The following is a 15,227-nucleotide window of genomic DNA, read 5'->3' as shown; positions in this document are numbered from 1 at the left end:
AAAGCCAAGACTTGGGAATTTTGAAACAAACATTCTACTTGCTACTCTGCCAGACCACTGTGATACAAAGCCACCCACTTCCTCAGGTATCACTCTCCTTTCCCCATAACTTTTTTTTTTTTTTTTTTTTTTTGAGACGGAGTCTCACTCTGTTGCCCAGGCTGGAGTGCAGTGGCACAATCTTGGCTCACTGCAAGCTCTGCCTCCTGGGTTCACGGCATTCTCCTGCCTCAGCCTCCTGAGTAGCTGGGACTACAGGCGCCCACCACCACGCCTGGCTAATTTTTGTATTTTTCGTAGAGACAGGGTTTCACCTTGTTAGCCAGGATGGTCTCGATCTCCTGACCTTGCGATCCGCCTGCCTTGGCCTCCCAAAGTGCTGGGATTACAGGCATGAGCCACCGCGCCCGGCCTATTTTTAAGGTAACAGTAATAAGACATGTTCCTTGCCACAGAACCCATGGTCTCTAAAGATGTATTAAATGCTTTACTGTGTTTGCAAAATTCCTGGGGGGAAATATAACCACAGAGTGATCAGTATCAGAATTTCACCAAAATTAAAAATGGTAGCTTCTAAAAGTCTGAAGTATTTTCTTAACTATTTTTTCTTACTCTTAAAATGTTATCAAATTAGTAAGTATACACATCAACAGAATGCACAGTGATACAATATATGCATTTATACCATCTCTATTAAAAATGCATTTGTCTGCTTTTCTGCACTTTTTACCTAATTTATTTTTGCCCTTAGCAACTTGGCTTTCTGCTAACTTATTTAACCACATTAATGGCTGTAGCTTACTTTCTTGAGATGCATAAATGGTATTATGAACAAACACTGAAGATGTTAAAGCAAAAGTGTTACCTAGGATGCAAAGACCATCTGTGCAGTTTTCAGATTCCTGGCTTAGACCTTCACAGAATTTGCCCCCATTTCTCGGGGGTGGTGCTGTGCACTCCCGGATCCGCAAATGTTCACACTCTGGACTGCAGACGGACCATTCGCTCCACACTTCCCAGCTCCCATCCACTTCAAAGGGAAACAAAAGAAACCATTGTTAGAATGAATCAAGTAGCGGTCAGGAGACTCACCCCAGGACTGCTGTTGTTCTAGAGCTGGATTTTAAGGAAATAACCACCAAACAGAAACAAAAGAACATATCCACTTATCTTCTCTCCATGGTTTCTTTCCTGAAGAGACAGGCTTACAAAAGCAGTGGTATAATACTCTTGCTATTTCAGGATGAGACCAATTACCAAATTGAGGCAAGCATTCATATTTCCAGCACCACTGGGTCAGCTAAAAATTTGTCATGACCCATTCTTTCCCAGTCTTTCGTGCCCAAGTGCATCTTAGGTGGACAGATAAACTGTGTGCAGTAACCACTGACAATCAGCCACTTTCTTAGTGGTTGACAGTTTAGAACAGAGTATAATGAACTATCTTGAAGCCCTAGAAGCCCCTAAACAATATAAAGTTAAACCCAAATATATTGATAGTATTAAACTAAAACAGGTCAGTCAAACCCCAAGACACCAGAACTTATATAAATAGAATTTCTTGGGTCATGGACTGCTGCTGTATGTAGAAATGAACAAACTGAATTTAATTCCACTAAAAAGCAACCCTAGAGATCATGGCAGATGTCTGAGGCAATTGCCCTTTACCTCCTAGGAATAGTTCAACCATGCTTATGTGGGTTATTTAAGATACTGCAATTTTAAATCTAAAGCAATTAGTCAAGAATAGGGTACTATAAAAAAAATACTGAACTTGAAGCAAAATGTCTGAGTCCTTGTCTTGGATCTGCCAACTTATCCGCTGAGCAACCCTGGGCGAGTTACTTAGCCTCACTTTACCATGTCTGCCAACTGGGGATAATAAAACTCACAACACAGGAGTAAACAACATTATGTATGTAAAAGCATCCTGCACAGTACCTGGCACATAGTAAGCACTCAATAAATGCTTATTGAACATATGTCCAAAATGAAACTCCAAGAATATGCTGCTAGGAAGAGCCCCACCTTAACTTCGATTGCAACTAAATTTGCAATTTTATTATAAAGACATGAGACTCTAGTCCAGTGTCCTTGGAGTTAATGTTCTGTAGTGCATGTGAGACCCAGGGTCAATTTATTTCTCAGTGGGAGGATATGCATTTCATGAAGAAAGTCATCTTCCATCTCATCTATTTATCGTTGTATAAATTGGGTTACAGCCAGTAAGAGACAAAGGAATTTATGAAAGCCATACTTGGTAAATGAAGTATCTCTTTTTACAGAAAGAAAGGCAAGCATAGACCAAATGTAAAATATAGACTGCTGTGACAGTATACAGTCTCTATCAATTGTCTTATAAGTAAATACAAAGCTAGAACTGATAAAGTTATTTGATTGATAACTAATGATAAAGAGTCAAACATTTGGTACCCGTTCTTTTGTGCTTTAAGACAACTTATCTAATCCCTGCTAACTATTATACAAATAAAGGCCACAAGATGGGAGAACCCAAGGAGAGAAGGGGATGGCTTAGCCCAACCAAATGCTGGCAGTATAACAAGACTTCATAGCAATTGGCTTATTGACGATGAATGTTCAGTGTCATCTGAGTATTAAAAAATATGCCCCAAAACATTGCACCGTGGTATTTCACCCATGTTGCTGCCATGACAATGAGCTCTACATTAGCACCTTGGATAAATGTTCTATTCTAAGAACTTGGGAGAGGGTAACTTTGGAAAAGAAGGTAACATTGATTGTTTCACACCAGCTTAATAGTGTTGGTGGATCAGAAGGGAAAAGGGAATCTGCATATATCTCACCAGGACAAAGAGAAGTGCAGGTTATTTTCTGCACTGACATTCCCTCACAAAAGGCCCCACCATTGAGAGGAGCTGGGTTGGTGCAGGTCCGGGAACGTTTCTGCCATCCTCTACCACAGCGAACATTGCAGGCTGACCACTCTGTCCAGGAAGACCAGCCTCCATTCACTGAGAGAGAAAAATGGGGAGGGGAGAAAAAAAGGAGAGAGGTTTTTACTGATTGCCTACTATGTGCAAGCCACTGTGCCAGGTGCTGTGAGTCAGGCATCCGGGGACCGAGAGACTGTGCAGCCCCCACTGGCTGCTCCATCATGAGACAACAGTGGGGGGGTCATCTCATCCAGTCCTCAGCCTATTCATCTGAAATAGGAGGGACACAGAATTTGCCTTGCAAGGAAATTATAAGAAATAGAAAGAACTCATCAATAAATCTCTAAAGCACTTGAAAATCCAGAGTATAAGAAGAAAATATCAGCATTTGAATTTCTATGACTTTAAGTGCTTCAAAAATAAATCCCAGGGCTCTTCTATTGTGGAAGGGAATGCCTTTACTTAAATAGCTGGGAACTTCTTTTATACAATACCTGAGATATTCAGCAAATAGTATTGTTTGTTTTGTTTTTGGAGGATTTCACATACCAGGGGAGAGACTACCTGACAGCAGGTCTAGGAAAAACTGGGGTGAGTGTTGGGTTTGAGAGGCGTGGGAAGCAGAAGTTGCCCATCTCAATTCTTTTCAAATATAAACATAATGGAAGAAAATAAACAGCTTTTTATTATTTTTAAAAGAGAGATTGGAAATGTCACTGACTATCACATGGAAGTGCAATATTGGAAGGAACAGCAAACACATTAATAGAAATAGTGATGTTTTTTGCCTGCCAGACGAGGGAGGCAGGATAGAGCACTGCTGTGAATGAACCCCAAGGTCTTTGCAGCTCTCGACATTGAAAGTTTTAATAAAACACACATCCCTCTACCTCTTTCTGCCCTCCCTATCCATTCCTGGCCTTTGGAATGGTCTTACCGTAGACCACAACAGTGGCCGACAGGCTTCTCCTCTTAGCCACGATGTTGGCTGCCATGCAGGTGTAATTTCCTGAGTCCGAGAGCCGTGCCTGCCTGATGATCAGGTTATGGTCAGCCCTGGTGTCAATGTTCTCGTCTTGTTCAGAGTCAATGGGCTCTTCATTTTTCAGCCATTCCACCTACAGGAAGAAAGGAATGTTTACAAGTCACTAAAAAAATCAGAACTCTTTTCTGGAATTGAAAAGTGAGCAGATTCGGGTGTGGGAGAGAGATGTATCTAAAATATAGAGCAACAGCAATGATTGGTTTCTTTATTCCATATCCTGTCCCTTTTATTTGGTAAATTTGGTTATATTCAGGAAATGGATACTCAAGCTAATAAGTTGGGAGCAGGAAAAGAACACAAATATCCTACATTGACTTTGACCCATTTTCTAAAAATGCAGTGGAGGAGAGAAAAGAGGTGACTGCAATTAGGCCATTTCATTTCATTACAACGTTCATGATGATGATGATATTTCAATAATTGGTCCAAAGTGGAGCTCAGAAAATTAACATATAAATGTAGAACTTGTATTTTGTGTGAGAGGATATTATATTATTAGACAAGGTTTTAAGTCAAGATGCCTGAATTTAAACAAGTTTTGATAAAGGTTTGAGATTGTACCAAGGCTAAAGTAATACAGATTTATGCAATCATAAGCAGATAAATTAAATTTAAAGCTCAGTGTTCTGTAGATTTTGAGATAAGTTTCTTTGGCGATCATTTACGTTACTCCTCCAGTGATCGAAGAGACATTTAGGCCTTGGGTTAGGTAGCTGACACAGTTGAGGCCCAGCCCTTCTTCTGGAGAAGCCCACCTTCCCCATCCTCTGAGCACAGGGTACTCGCATTTCGGATGTGTTTTCTCCTAGATGCTGAAGAACCTATTTTCTTCTTCCCAGTTTTATCTTGGTCCTATCCTTGGTCCAAACTTCTCTTTCCTTGAACACAAAAGGAAGACGCAGATGGAAGCCCTCTGCTCCCTGGATCCTCAATTGACTTCAAGAGGAGATACACCACCCTGAGCACCTCTATTTCATCACATGCCAGTTTCTTCTGATCTGTGTTATTTCCTTATTCACTCTCTGCTTCCATGTCTAAGCAACATCTCTACTCTCTAGTGCCTCTTGGTAGCACTAGACACATCTCTTGTTTGACAACAACCATTCAGCTCTAGTTATCAGCATAGGTAAAACACAGTAATTTAACGGACACATAAAAACTGAAATTTATCACAGAAAGCAATGGCCATGATGACATCAAAGAGAAGTCACACAGGAGCATACACATCAGGGGCATTTCATCATACTCTGCTCACCACAAGCACAGCTCACTGAAAGCTGGTTTTAGAATAAGATACTTCATTTCATTGCTTAAGTCTAAAGAATTCTAATTTATCACCAATAAAACGTGTCATCTGGGCCAGGTGCGGTGGCTCACGCCTGTAATCCCAGCACGTTGAGAGGCCGAGGCGGGCAGATCACGAGGTCAGGAATTGGAAACCAGCCTGACCAACATGGTGAAACCCTGTCTCTACTAAAATTACCAAAATTAGTCGGGTGTGGTGGCACGTGCCTGTAATCCCAGATACTCAGGAGGCTGAGGCAGGAGAATCGCTTGAACCAGGGAGGCAGAGGTTGCAGTGAGCTGAGATCGCGCCACTGCACTCCAGCCTGGGCGACAGAGCGAGACTCTGTCCCCCCCCCCCAAAAAAAGTGTCGTCTCTTCTATAATTATTTGGTTTAATAATGATTTGTTTGTCTTTTTGAAAAGGGATTTATTTACCAGGGGAAAACATATTAGGATCCTTCCATACTTACCCCAAGTACCACCCCATGAATGAGAGCTTAAATATCCCAAATCATCACCATCCAAAACTTACTTTAGAAGAGGTTAATTTGAAAGAAAATGATACCAACTAGCACAAGGAAGAGATCTGAGAACTACAGTAAAATGTAAAGTAAAGCTGTCAGAGCCAAGTGGTACCAAACAATGAAGTAAAAATGCAAATCTCACTACCAAATCCCGGGGTTCCTGATGGCACCAGCCTGGAAGTGTAGGTACTAACAATGATCAGAGCCAAAAAGCGCTGCTCTGTTTAACAAAGTAGGGCAATGGAACCAATTTTATAATACATCTGACTACCAGCCTGTGACACAATGTCTTCCGTTCACTACTACCATTGCATATTTCAGAGCCATCCATTTGTTCATTTGACAAATACCTAAACATCTGTTGAGTATCAGAGATTGTACTGAGAGCTGGGTAAAACCAGGTGAACAAAACCAAGATGATCTCTTCTTTCACTGGATCTTACAATGAATGGGTAAAATAGAAATATAAGTAAATCCACATTCTCACCAAAATATAAGAGTTGAGAGTCACATTGTCTCAAGACAATGACTATAATAAATAAATTCCTCTCCCTTGAAAATTACCCAGTCTTGGGTATTTTGTTATGAGCAACAAGAAATGGACTAAGACCCTGCCCTGCCATGATCTTCTTTCTGGGATTTTTGCAGTGGCTTCTTAACTAACTGGTCTGTCTGTGGCTTCTATTCTTGCCTCTACAGTTAATGTTAAGGTGTAACACTTACTGTAAAGTCAATAGAATTAGGTCTTTTAAATTCCCATCACTCCTATATCACTGCAAGGAAGAAATTGGTCAGCTGAAAGCAGGTCTGGGAACTTTTTTGCTCCACCTCCACTCTCCTCCTAGGTCAGAAATTCAGGGGTAAATTGCCTGCTTTCTGATTAATTTCTTACACTTGCTATTTGTAGCATCTAGCAAGCACTTCTCCTATGTTCCCCGCTCAGCTGTCCTCTTCTTTCATGCTTCTCCTCAAACAGTTCGTCCGGAAGTAGAGAAAGTCTGGCACTGACCCATAAATAAATTATTCATACCAAGTAGATAGCCCTGTGGGCAGTGCTCCTGAAGATTGAAACTAAAGGAGTCCTAGCACCTGGAAATCAAGAAAAGCTGCCCTAAAGGAATCTTGGCTCAGAGGAAAATTAAAGGTACAACCGTCAAGTAGAAACTTGGCTTCAAATTGAAAACTTAAAGAAAAATAAAATCATGCGCAAAAGAACGAGGCCAACAAACTAGGAAAATATTTGCCATAAATTTGATAGATATAAGGTTAATAATATGAATGGTATAAGTAAAAATAATATGAATGCTCAAACTTTCATTTAAGTTGATGATAAAAACCCATTCCAGTAAATCTGGCATAAAGATGAGTACACAGTACATGAAATAAAAAAAAAAAAATCCACAAAACACATGACAATTAAACAATTGAATAAATATTATGTAGCACTAAGAATAAAGTCTAAAATTAATAAGTTAGAAGTTAGAGCAATATGTTTCCTACCAAAATAGCCAAGATTAAAATCTCTCTCTCAAACACACATGGAGTTTTTATTTTAGTGATTTGTTTGTTTTTTATTGAGAGTGCAGACCAGAGAACATTTCACCTACTGTTTGATACCATGCTATGGATTGAATATTTGTCCCCTCCAAAATTCATGTTGACATTTAACATCCATTGTGACAGGATTGAAAGGTAGGGTCTCACAGAGGAGATCAGATCATGAGGACTCTCCCCTCATGAATGAATGAAAGAATGGATTAATGAATTAATGAGTTATCATAGAAGGGAAACTGGTGGCTTCACAACAAGATGAGAGATCTGACCTCGAATATTTGCCTGCTCAGCCCCATTGCCATGCGATGCCATGTCCTGTGCCACCTCTGGACTCTGCAGAGAGTCCCCACCAGCAAGAAGGCTCTCACCAGACATAGCTCCTCGACCTTGGATTTCTCAGCCTCCAGAACTGTAATAAATAAATTTCTTTCCCTTGAAAATTACCCAGTTTCAGGTATTTTGTTATGAGCAACAAGAAATAAACTAAGACACTGTCCTACCATGATCTTCTTTCTGGGACTTTGGCAGTGGTTTCTTCACCAACTGGTCTGTCTGTGGCTTCTATTCTGACCTCTACAGTTGATTTTCTACAAAGGGATGAGACCACGCCACTTTCTAGCTTGAGATCATTCAGTGGCTTTGAATCTTACTTAGAATGAAACCTCTAGGCTAACAAAATCCTTATGGGGGTTCTAGCACCCTCTGTGAGTTAGCCACCTCAGAGCCTCAAGCTCACTCCACTTTAGCCATGCTGTACTCCTTCATGCCCTTTGAACTTTCTAAAGTTCAAAGCAAGTTTCAACATCAGAGCCTTCATACCTACTGATTCCTCTGCCCTGAAGAACTTTCCCATAGGTGGTACCATGGCTCAATCCCACTTTGCATTTAAATCTCAGGTCAAATGTTATTTCTTCACAGAGGCCTTACCTAACAACACTTTCAAAAATAGTAAACCCCACCCCTTCCTGCTTTTTCTTCCTAATGCTTACCTCTGTTTGCTAGTCTTTCTTCCTTTTTATTTTTTGACACAATGTCTCAAAAGACTACTGCTGGAACACAGTAGTGTGATCATAGCTCACTACAGCCTTGACCTTCCAGGCTCAAGCAATCCTCCCACCTCAGCCTCCTGACTAGCTGGGACTACAGGTATGTCACCACACCGGGTTATTTTTATTTTTATTTTTTGTAGAGACAGGGTTTCACTATGTTTCTCAGGCTGGTCTCGAACTCCTGGGCTCAAGCAATCCACCTTGGCCTCTTAAAGTGCTGGGATTACTGGCATGAATCACAGTGCCTGGTTCTATTTGATAGTCTTAAAGATAATTATATCATTTGTACTTGTCATTATGGGCTTATGAATTTACCAAAAGAAAATATTAAGGGTGAGAGTTTAACAACAATAAACTATTTTTGATAGAAGAAAGAGAGAAAGAAATAAAGAGAAAAAAGAGAGAGAAAAGAACAAAAAAGAAGAGGAAAAAAGAAAGGATGCGAGGAGGAAAGAGAAAAAGCATGCCAAAGCTACATGACAAATAATGAAGCTTTTAAAAAATAAATTGGGACTCAGCAATTGATTTAGTATTGTGTAGATATTAAATGTTCTGGTTTCAACTAGTAAAAACATAAAAAAGTGGTCATAATACATGAAAGAGTAAAAATATAAAATTATGGTTAGTGTTATCATAAATTTATGAAACAAAAACAATAATAAACATATGTATGCTTAACGTAAACATTGGAAGAGAATGCATGTTTATAGAAGTCTTAACTGGGGTAATTATTCTTTTTTTCTGATAGTTAATTATGGCAAATTCAAGGTAAAATCTTTCATAATCTAAAAACAAATTACTTTAGCTTAAAAAAAATCTCTTTTATTTATCATGTAGCACAGTGATTTTCAAATTTATATTTAGCTGCAGAGTGTTTCTTCAATTCAAAGCTTATCTGAAACCCAAAATGAAAGAGGATTAAAAAAGGGAAGGTATTATGACTGATGCAGAAGTGAGGTATCTGAACTGCAGATGTGAGGGACCCTAAGATGCATAAACTTGGTCATGCCAGGTCCACTGCACAACTCCAGAAGAGATGATTCACATCCTCCCTTGTCAATGTAAATGATGTATGCTCAAGATGCTTGGTGCACAACTTGTGCTATCATATGAGCTGGCCCTGCTGTATGGTCTACCCCGAATCACTCATAGGCACTATAGACATATACTATGGTCTGCTTCTAGGACTTCCAAAATTATAGTTTGAAAACTATAGATAAGGTAAATAAGGTTTCCTAGGTGTGTGTATCTATGTATACACACACACACAGACACACACACACACGTATATATATACACATACACACATATATACACACATATACATATACACACACATACACACACACACACACAGACACTCACACACCCTATAAAAACCTACTCTCATGGCTTTCTCATGGAAATGACAAGCATCAAATAACTTTTTACATATATACAGACCCAGACCCCAGCATATCAGCATATATATATATGCTGGTATACTTGATGTTTATGGTGTTATGACTGGGGTCCTTCAATCCAATTATGTCTATAAACAATCAACATAGTAGTAGACACTTAACTGTGGAACTGTTTTTTTATTCATAACCTAATAGTTTATCCATTTAACTGATGGCAGGATCTTTATGAGGAAATCAGTTTGGTATTTTCTGGGCTTATAAAAGTGACAAATTGTGCTTGGATTTATGCTTTTGTCACTTAGAGAAACTTTAAAACATTTTTGATGAGCTAAGTGCTCCTAATGTAGAACAGTTTAATAAATAAAATAGGAAAAAAAATTCTCTACACCAGCAGTTGCAAACTCCAATGTTCCTGGGGGCCAGGGAGGTAACATAAATTAGTGAAGTGGTGCTGGGTACGAGACCTCCACGTGCACTGCTTGCATATTAAAGACAAGGGACTGTTCTGCATTTCCACAGAGGAATGAGCTCACATTCATTTTTCTTAAAAAATGTGGCATTTTCTGTCTTTTTAGACAGAGGCATGGGTATTTTTAAAAAATGATAGTGCAATGAAAAGTGACAATGAACTCATTTTTGCTTAATAATCTCTTTTGCTTTTCATGCGTCATGGTGGTCTTTAATTTACAGAGTATTTAGCTTTAGCATCAGAAATTATAGGAAAGTGATGACCGTGGTAAAACATAGACCGCAAGACCTGTGTAAATGTGTAGCCGCTAGTTAGGGTCAGACTATCATTACCATGAGAGAACACAGGCACAGTGTGGTCAGATCTTATATTTTTCATGAAAAGCCAGAGATGTTTATTTCAATGTAATATTTTTTGATTCTTATGTGATGGCCCATATATTATAAAATTTATTATGAGGACCAAAAAAAAAACATATTCAAGAGCGAGATGTAGATTTGCCCCCCTCCTCCACAAAAACCACAATACACCAGACTTCCGACCCCTGGTGAATGTTATCACAAAGAGGAGCTCAATGCCCTACACTGGATTTAATTTCCTTTCACTAAATCATTTTCCTCAACCATCCATGAATGTTATGGTGCATATGTGCTACTGCCCACTCTCATGGCTTTCTCGTGGAAATGACTGGCAAGCACATAACTTCTGAACCTATATCCAATATTCTGCAGGTATGATAAGGGTTTGCATGCATGCTGAGTTCAGAAATTATTTAACAATAAATTGCCTACACTGTAAATCCCTAATTAAGCTCTTAACAAAAGCAATACAGATTTTCAAATTAGCATTATGGGATCAATAAATTGACCACCTTGTGGCTAACAGACATTTGTATCACTTATGCACACGACCTCCTGCTAACAGGTCATCTTTTTGACAGAGAGGCCTAACATTCCTGAAGGTTGTTGGAGGCATTCACCCCTCAGATGAACAATTCTTTATCTGGTTTCTACTTATTTGGTTCAGATAGATAATCCCAGTTCAGAACATGCAAAGAAACTAGTTACTTAGAGGTAATGAGCTTATGGATTTTCAGAACGCCAGCATTCATTAGCATAGTGTTATGTACAGATGGTCTGCAATTTGTAGATTTTTTTTCCAGTTTATAAACAAATCTGGAAAAGCAGAACATCAAAGACAATTAGATTTCATGCCAGACAGCAGGTTCCTGATCAGTCATTCTGGTTAGCTGGGGACAGAAGGTATGCAACTGATGAGCTTCTAGTTTTCTCACCAATAGGCAGCATGATGTAAACAGATTGGAGAGGGAGCCTCCACTGGAAGGGGAATAGAATGATGCATTGTGGGAGATTATCTTACCTGAGACCTGGCTTAACATATGAATATGTCTGCATGCGTCGTAATATGTCACTTACTCTGATCTTTTATTAAAGACATCTAGTATGTATATACATAAACCTTACACCTAAATGTTTATTTCCACCAGACAATATGTGAGCATTTTCATGCTTCTGTTCTTGTTCTTAATGTTCTATAAAAGAATGAAAAGGAGAGTGATGTTATTAATCCTTTAGAAATGGAAAAAACAAAACCCAAAGACTAGTCTAGAAAGAGGAGAAAGCTGCTTTAAAATCCAGCTTTCCTCATATGCAGGACCCCAGGCCCCTTGACCTTTGAATTCTAGACTGGACCAACCCAAAAATCTACCCTTATATCCCACGGAAAATGCAAATCAGGCCCATTAATTGATATCATTGACCATGTGCTCCTACACTTCATTTCCAGCCCTCTCTCTTGGGATTTGGTAGACTCAGTATCAAATGGAGTTGTTCATACATATTATAGATGCAACCTCAGCTTTATGATTTCTAAAGTGTCTCAATTCATCTCATTGCCTGTGATCATTTTCTTTCTGCTCTACTTGTCGGCAAGCTTCTTAAGAACATGAACAATATCTCAAGTATCTCCCATCTAAGGATGTTTAATGACACCTGCTGAATAAATGTGCTAGCCCAAATTGCTGTCCATGCAGATTTAGAGGTTGGTGCAATATACATACATGCACACATATGAGAACATTTCAAACTGTATTTTACGGACAGAGGTAAGGGAGGAGTCCATTATTCTTTGCTTTAGTTCCCAGAGCTGAGCATAGAAATGACCTAAAAGAGTAAGAATGCTGAGAGAGCTGTTCTTCAATATATTCTGGGAGCCACTAATATTCCACAATGGCTACACATTTTTCATACTGAATTTCACATATTCACTTAAGATTTATGAATTATATTAGAGTAATAAATATTTTTTTCACACTATAGTAAAAAACGTCTTGGGAAGACAACCATATCTAGTGGGACAGGGTAGAGAGACAGGTCTATTAGAGATGTATAAGTGGTAGAGCCAGGGAAAAGCTGGAAGGCCACGGAAGTTCACAACATGATCACTCCCTGCATAAACTGAAAGCTTTTTGAAGTCAGCATCTTACAAAAAGCAAGACTGATTGATTGATTGTGCTTTTGTGAGAAAACGGGGAGAAGGATGAGGTCTGCATTCCAGCTGCTGAGCAGCTGAACTGAGACAGCACCCAAGGACATGAGGCAGGGACAGCCCGCACGAGGCAGAGGTGAAGATGGGATTCCCGGAACCATGAGGAAGCCTTTAGACTCACACATGCCAGGACTCTGGTCTAACCAATACATTTCTCATTCGCTTTAGGTTATAGTGTGAGTTTTGGTCAAATGGATTATTTCCCAGCCTAATAATGATATCTAGCATTTCATGAACACTTACCATGTGCCAAATACTCTTTTAGGCACTATACATGTGTTAGTTAATTTAATCCTTAAAGCATCTCTAGGAGGTAAATACCATTTTTATCACCCCCATTTTATAGACAAAGAAACACAGATGTTAAGTACCTTGCCCAAACCATATATACACACACATACACAAACACACTCACACACATATATACACATAAACATATATAGACATAATTTGATTCCAAATTTAAGTCTTGCTTTTATCGACTAAGCTCAGTTATCCTATCATTTGCTAGATTTGGTTGGAACGACTGTTGGCTCTTTGCAAAATTACATTGAAATACAGAAACTTGTCACCATTAAAGAAAATTTTGAAAATGTATTTTAGGTTTTTATGATCACTCCTAAGGAAGAATTGCAAACAATTTTCTTGGGAATGGCAACATTGTTAGAGTAAGGGTATTGTCTCCCAGGTGGGTGATTTAAAGGACAGCTGTCAGTTGAATGCACACACTCCAGTTATATCATTACTGTCAAATGTTCAGAATGTGACCTGAATTATTTTGACATCAAAAACTTACTCAAGCTCAGTATTTGTCTACGGATAGGTCATGCCAAGTCAAGCTAGCCCCCTGAACATTATCTGGGGTCTCATTTTGCTTTTGGCACTGTGTAGAAATGGGTGCAGCATGTACCCATGAAGTCCTGCTGTGGTGATACATCCTAATGTCCTAAAATGTTTAAGAAGACTGACTGGATCTAAGTCAACTGGAGAACTTATAGGAAAGCATTTGCTTTTCTGAGAAAAGGGACTGGTATTCCTGTTCTTGTGACTGTATTGGACACTAATGTGATTCTAACAATATGGCAGCCATCTTGTGATCATGAGGAAAAGGCAAAGAAAACCACAGTGCTGTCGGCCATTGTCTTTACACTCACAAGTGAACATATTGTCATTCAATACACTATCTTATTTGATCCTCACAGCAACCCCAAGATAGGCAAAGAAAATCTTATTCTTCCCATTTTACTGATTATATGACTTGCCTAAGGCTATATGCTTGGGAAATGGTAGAACTAGAATTAGTAGCCCTCAAATATATATTTTTTCTACCACAAGGCATTAGCCATTTTCTTAGGCATCTTACTGACTGTGTGAAAGGCTGCTCTTTAATATTTGCCTAATTTGACTTGGCATTGTCTAATAAGTCTCCAATGGGACTGAACCATTACACAGTGATGCTTCTCTGCTCACAATGGGGCATATTCTTGCCTAATGTTAGTTCAGGCCATTACTTGCTTCACCACTTTCAGATTAGATGTCACCTGTCCTCTCCTCTCTCCTTGATAATATTTCTTTCAAGTTATTTATAACAGTACTATCATGTTTCCCCTTTTGTCTTGCTTTTCTTTCCAGGCTCTACAGATTGATTTTAAAGCCACCTACACTGCAGTTTCTTCAATTTAGCTCCACTTATCTGATTATGCATCACAAAAGGAAGCAGGAATTCAGCTTAATTGTGAAGCCATTGCAGCAGAACCAAGCAAATGATAGAAAACCTCATGATCACAGACAGAATCACACTCACTGATGCTGAATGAAATGACAGACATCCGTCCCTCTGCAGAAGCCTGAATACTGATCACAGAATTTTATGTTCTGACATTGTGTGTCTCTTGTCAGATAGTGTTGTCCTTTACTTTCCCCGCTTCAGTTGTGAAAGTCAGGTGCAGTCTCATACTATTTTTTTTTAAATTCATTATGACAAGTAAATGGTCTCTGGGAAAGCGAACATCCTCATCCACTGTTTACTGAAACTGTAACACTGTCATGAGTGAAGAATGAAACATGTTTAATGTAAAGAGTTTGCAGAATGATGATCAGAGGAAAAGAACATTAAACAGAAGAAACATAAATATAAGAATGGGGAGAGAGATGTAATCAAAAGACAGCTTGTAAGGGAGGTTACATGCTGCCATTTGCTTTTCAGCTGTGTTTTCCATAGTGGGACAGATCTTGCTCTTTGTTACTTCTACTTTTGCTTTTTCCCATCTGCAAAGAGGGAAACAATCTGCTTTTGAATCTCTAGTGAAGCATCACCTAGAAGCTGCTGCCAAAGCTTGATATCCAGAGTGCTCTAAAACATAGTGTGATGTGCCCTTTCATCTTAAAGGATTATTTTTGGCTGGGCAGACCT

The 15,227-nt window shown here is 39.1% G+C and overlaps 1 protein-coding gene across 8 annotated transcripts in view; it reads right to left on the bottom strand.

Moving 5' to 3' along the window:
* The window catches only part of UNC5D (unc-5 netrin receptor D), a 557,242-nt gene that overhangs the window by 108,871 nt on the left and 433,144 nt on the right, over positions 1–15,227 (bottom strand). For 5 of the 8 annotated variants that reach the window (XM_003830743.6, XM_008956162.4, XM_008956161.4 and 2 more), the window contains exons 5-7: positions 3,853–4,033; positions 2,826–2,993; positions 866–1,030 (exon numbers count right to left, since the gene is read on the bottom strand). In XM_003830743.6, the coding sequence (XP_003830791.3) occupies positions 866–1,030; positions 2,826–2,993; positions 3,853–4,033 (514 nt within the window). The remainder of the gene's footprint in view (positions 1–865; positions 1,031–2,825; positions 2,994–3,852; positions 4,034–15,227) is intronic. The other 3 variants (XM_008956164.4, XM_008956166.4, XM_008956165.5) reach the window with 1 other exon arrangement.

The sequence above is a fragment of the Pan paniscus genome, chromosome 7 (assembly GCF_029289425.2).
Source record: "Pan paniscus chromosome 7, NHGRI_mPanPan1-v2.0_pri, whole genome shotgun sequence".
In the NCBI taxonomy this organism is placed as follows: Eukaryota; Metazoa; Chordata; class Mammalia; order Primates; family Hominidae; genus Pan; species Pan paniscus.
Note: the sequence above shows the minus strand (reverse complement) of the source record. Positions and strands in the feature narration are given on the sequence as shown.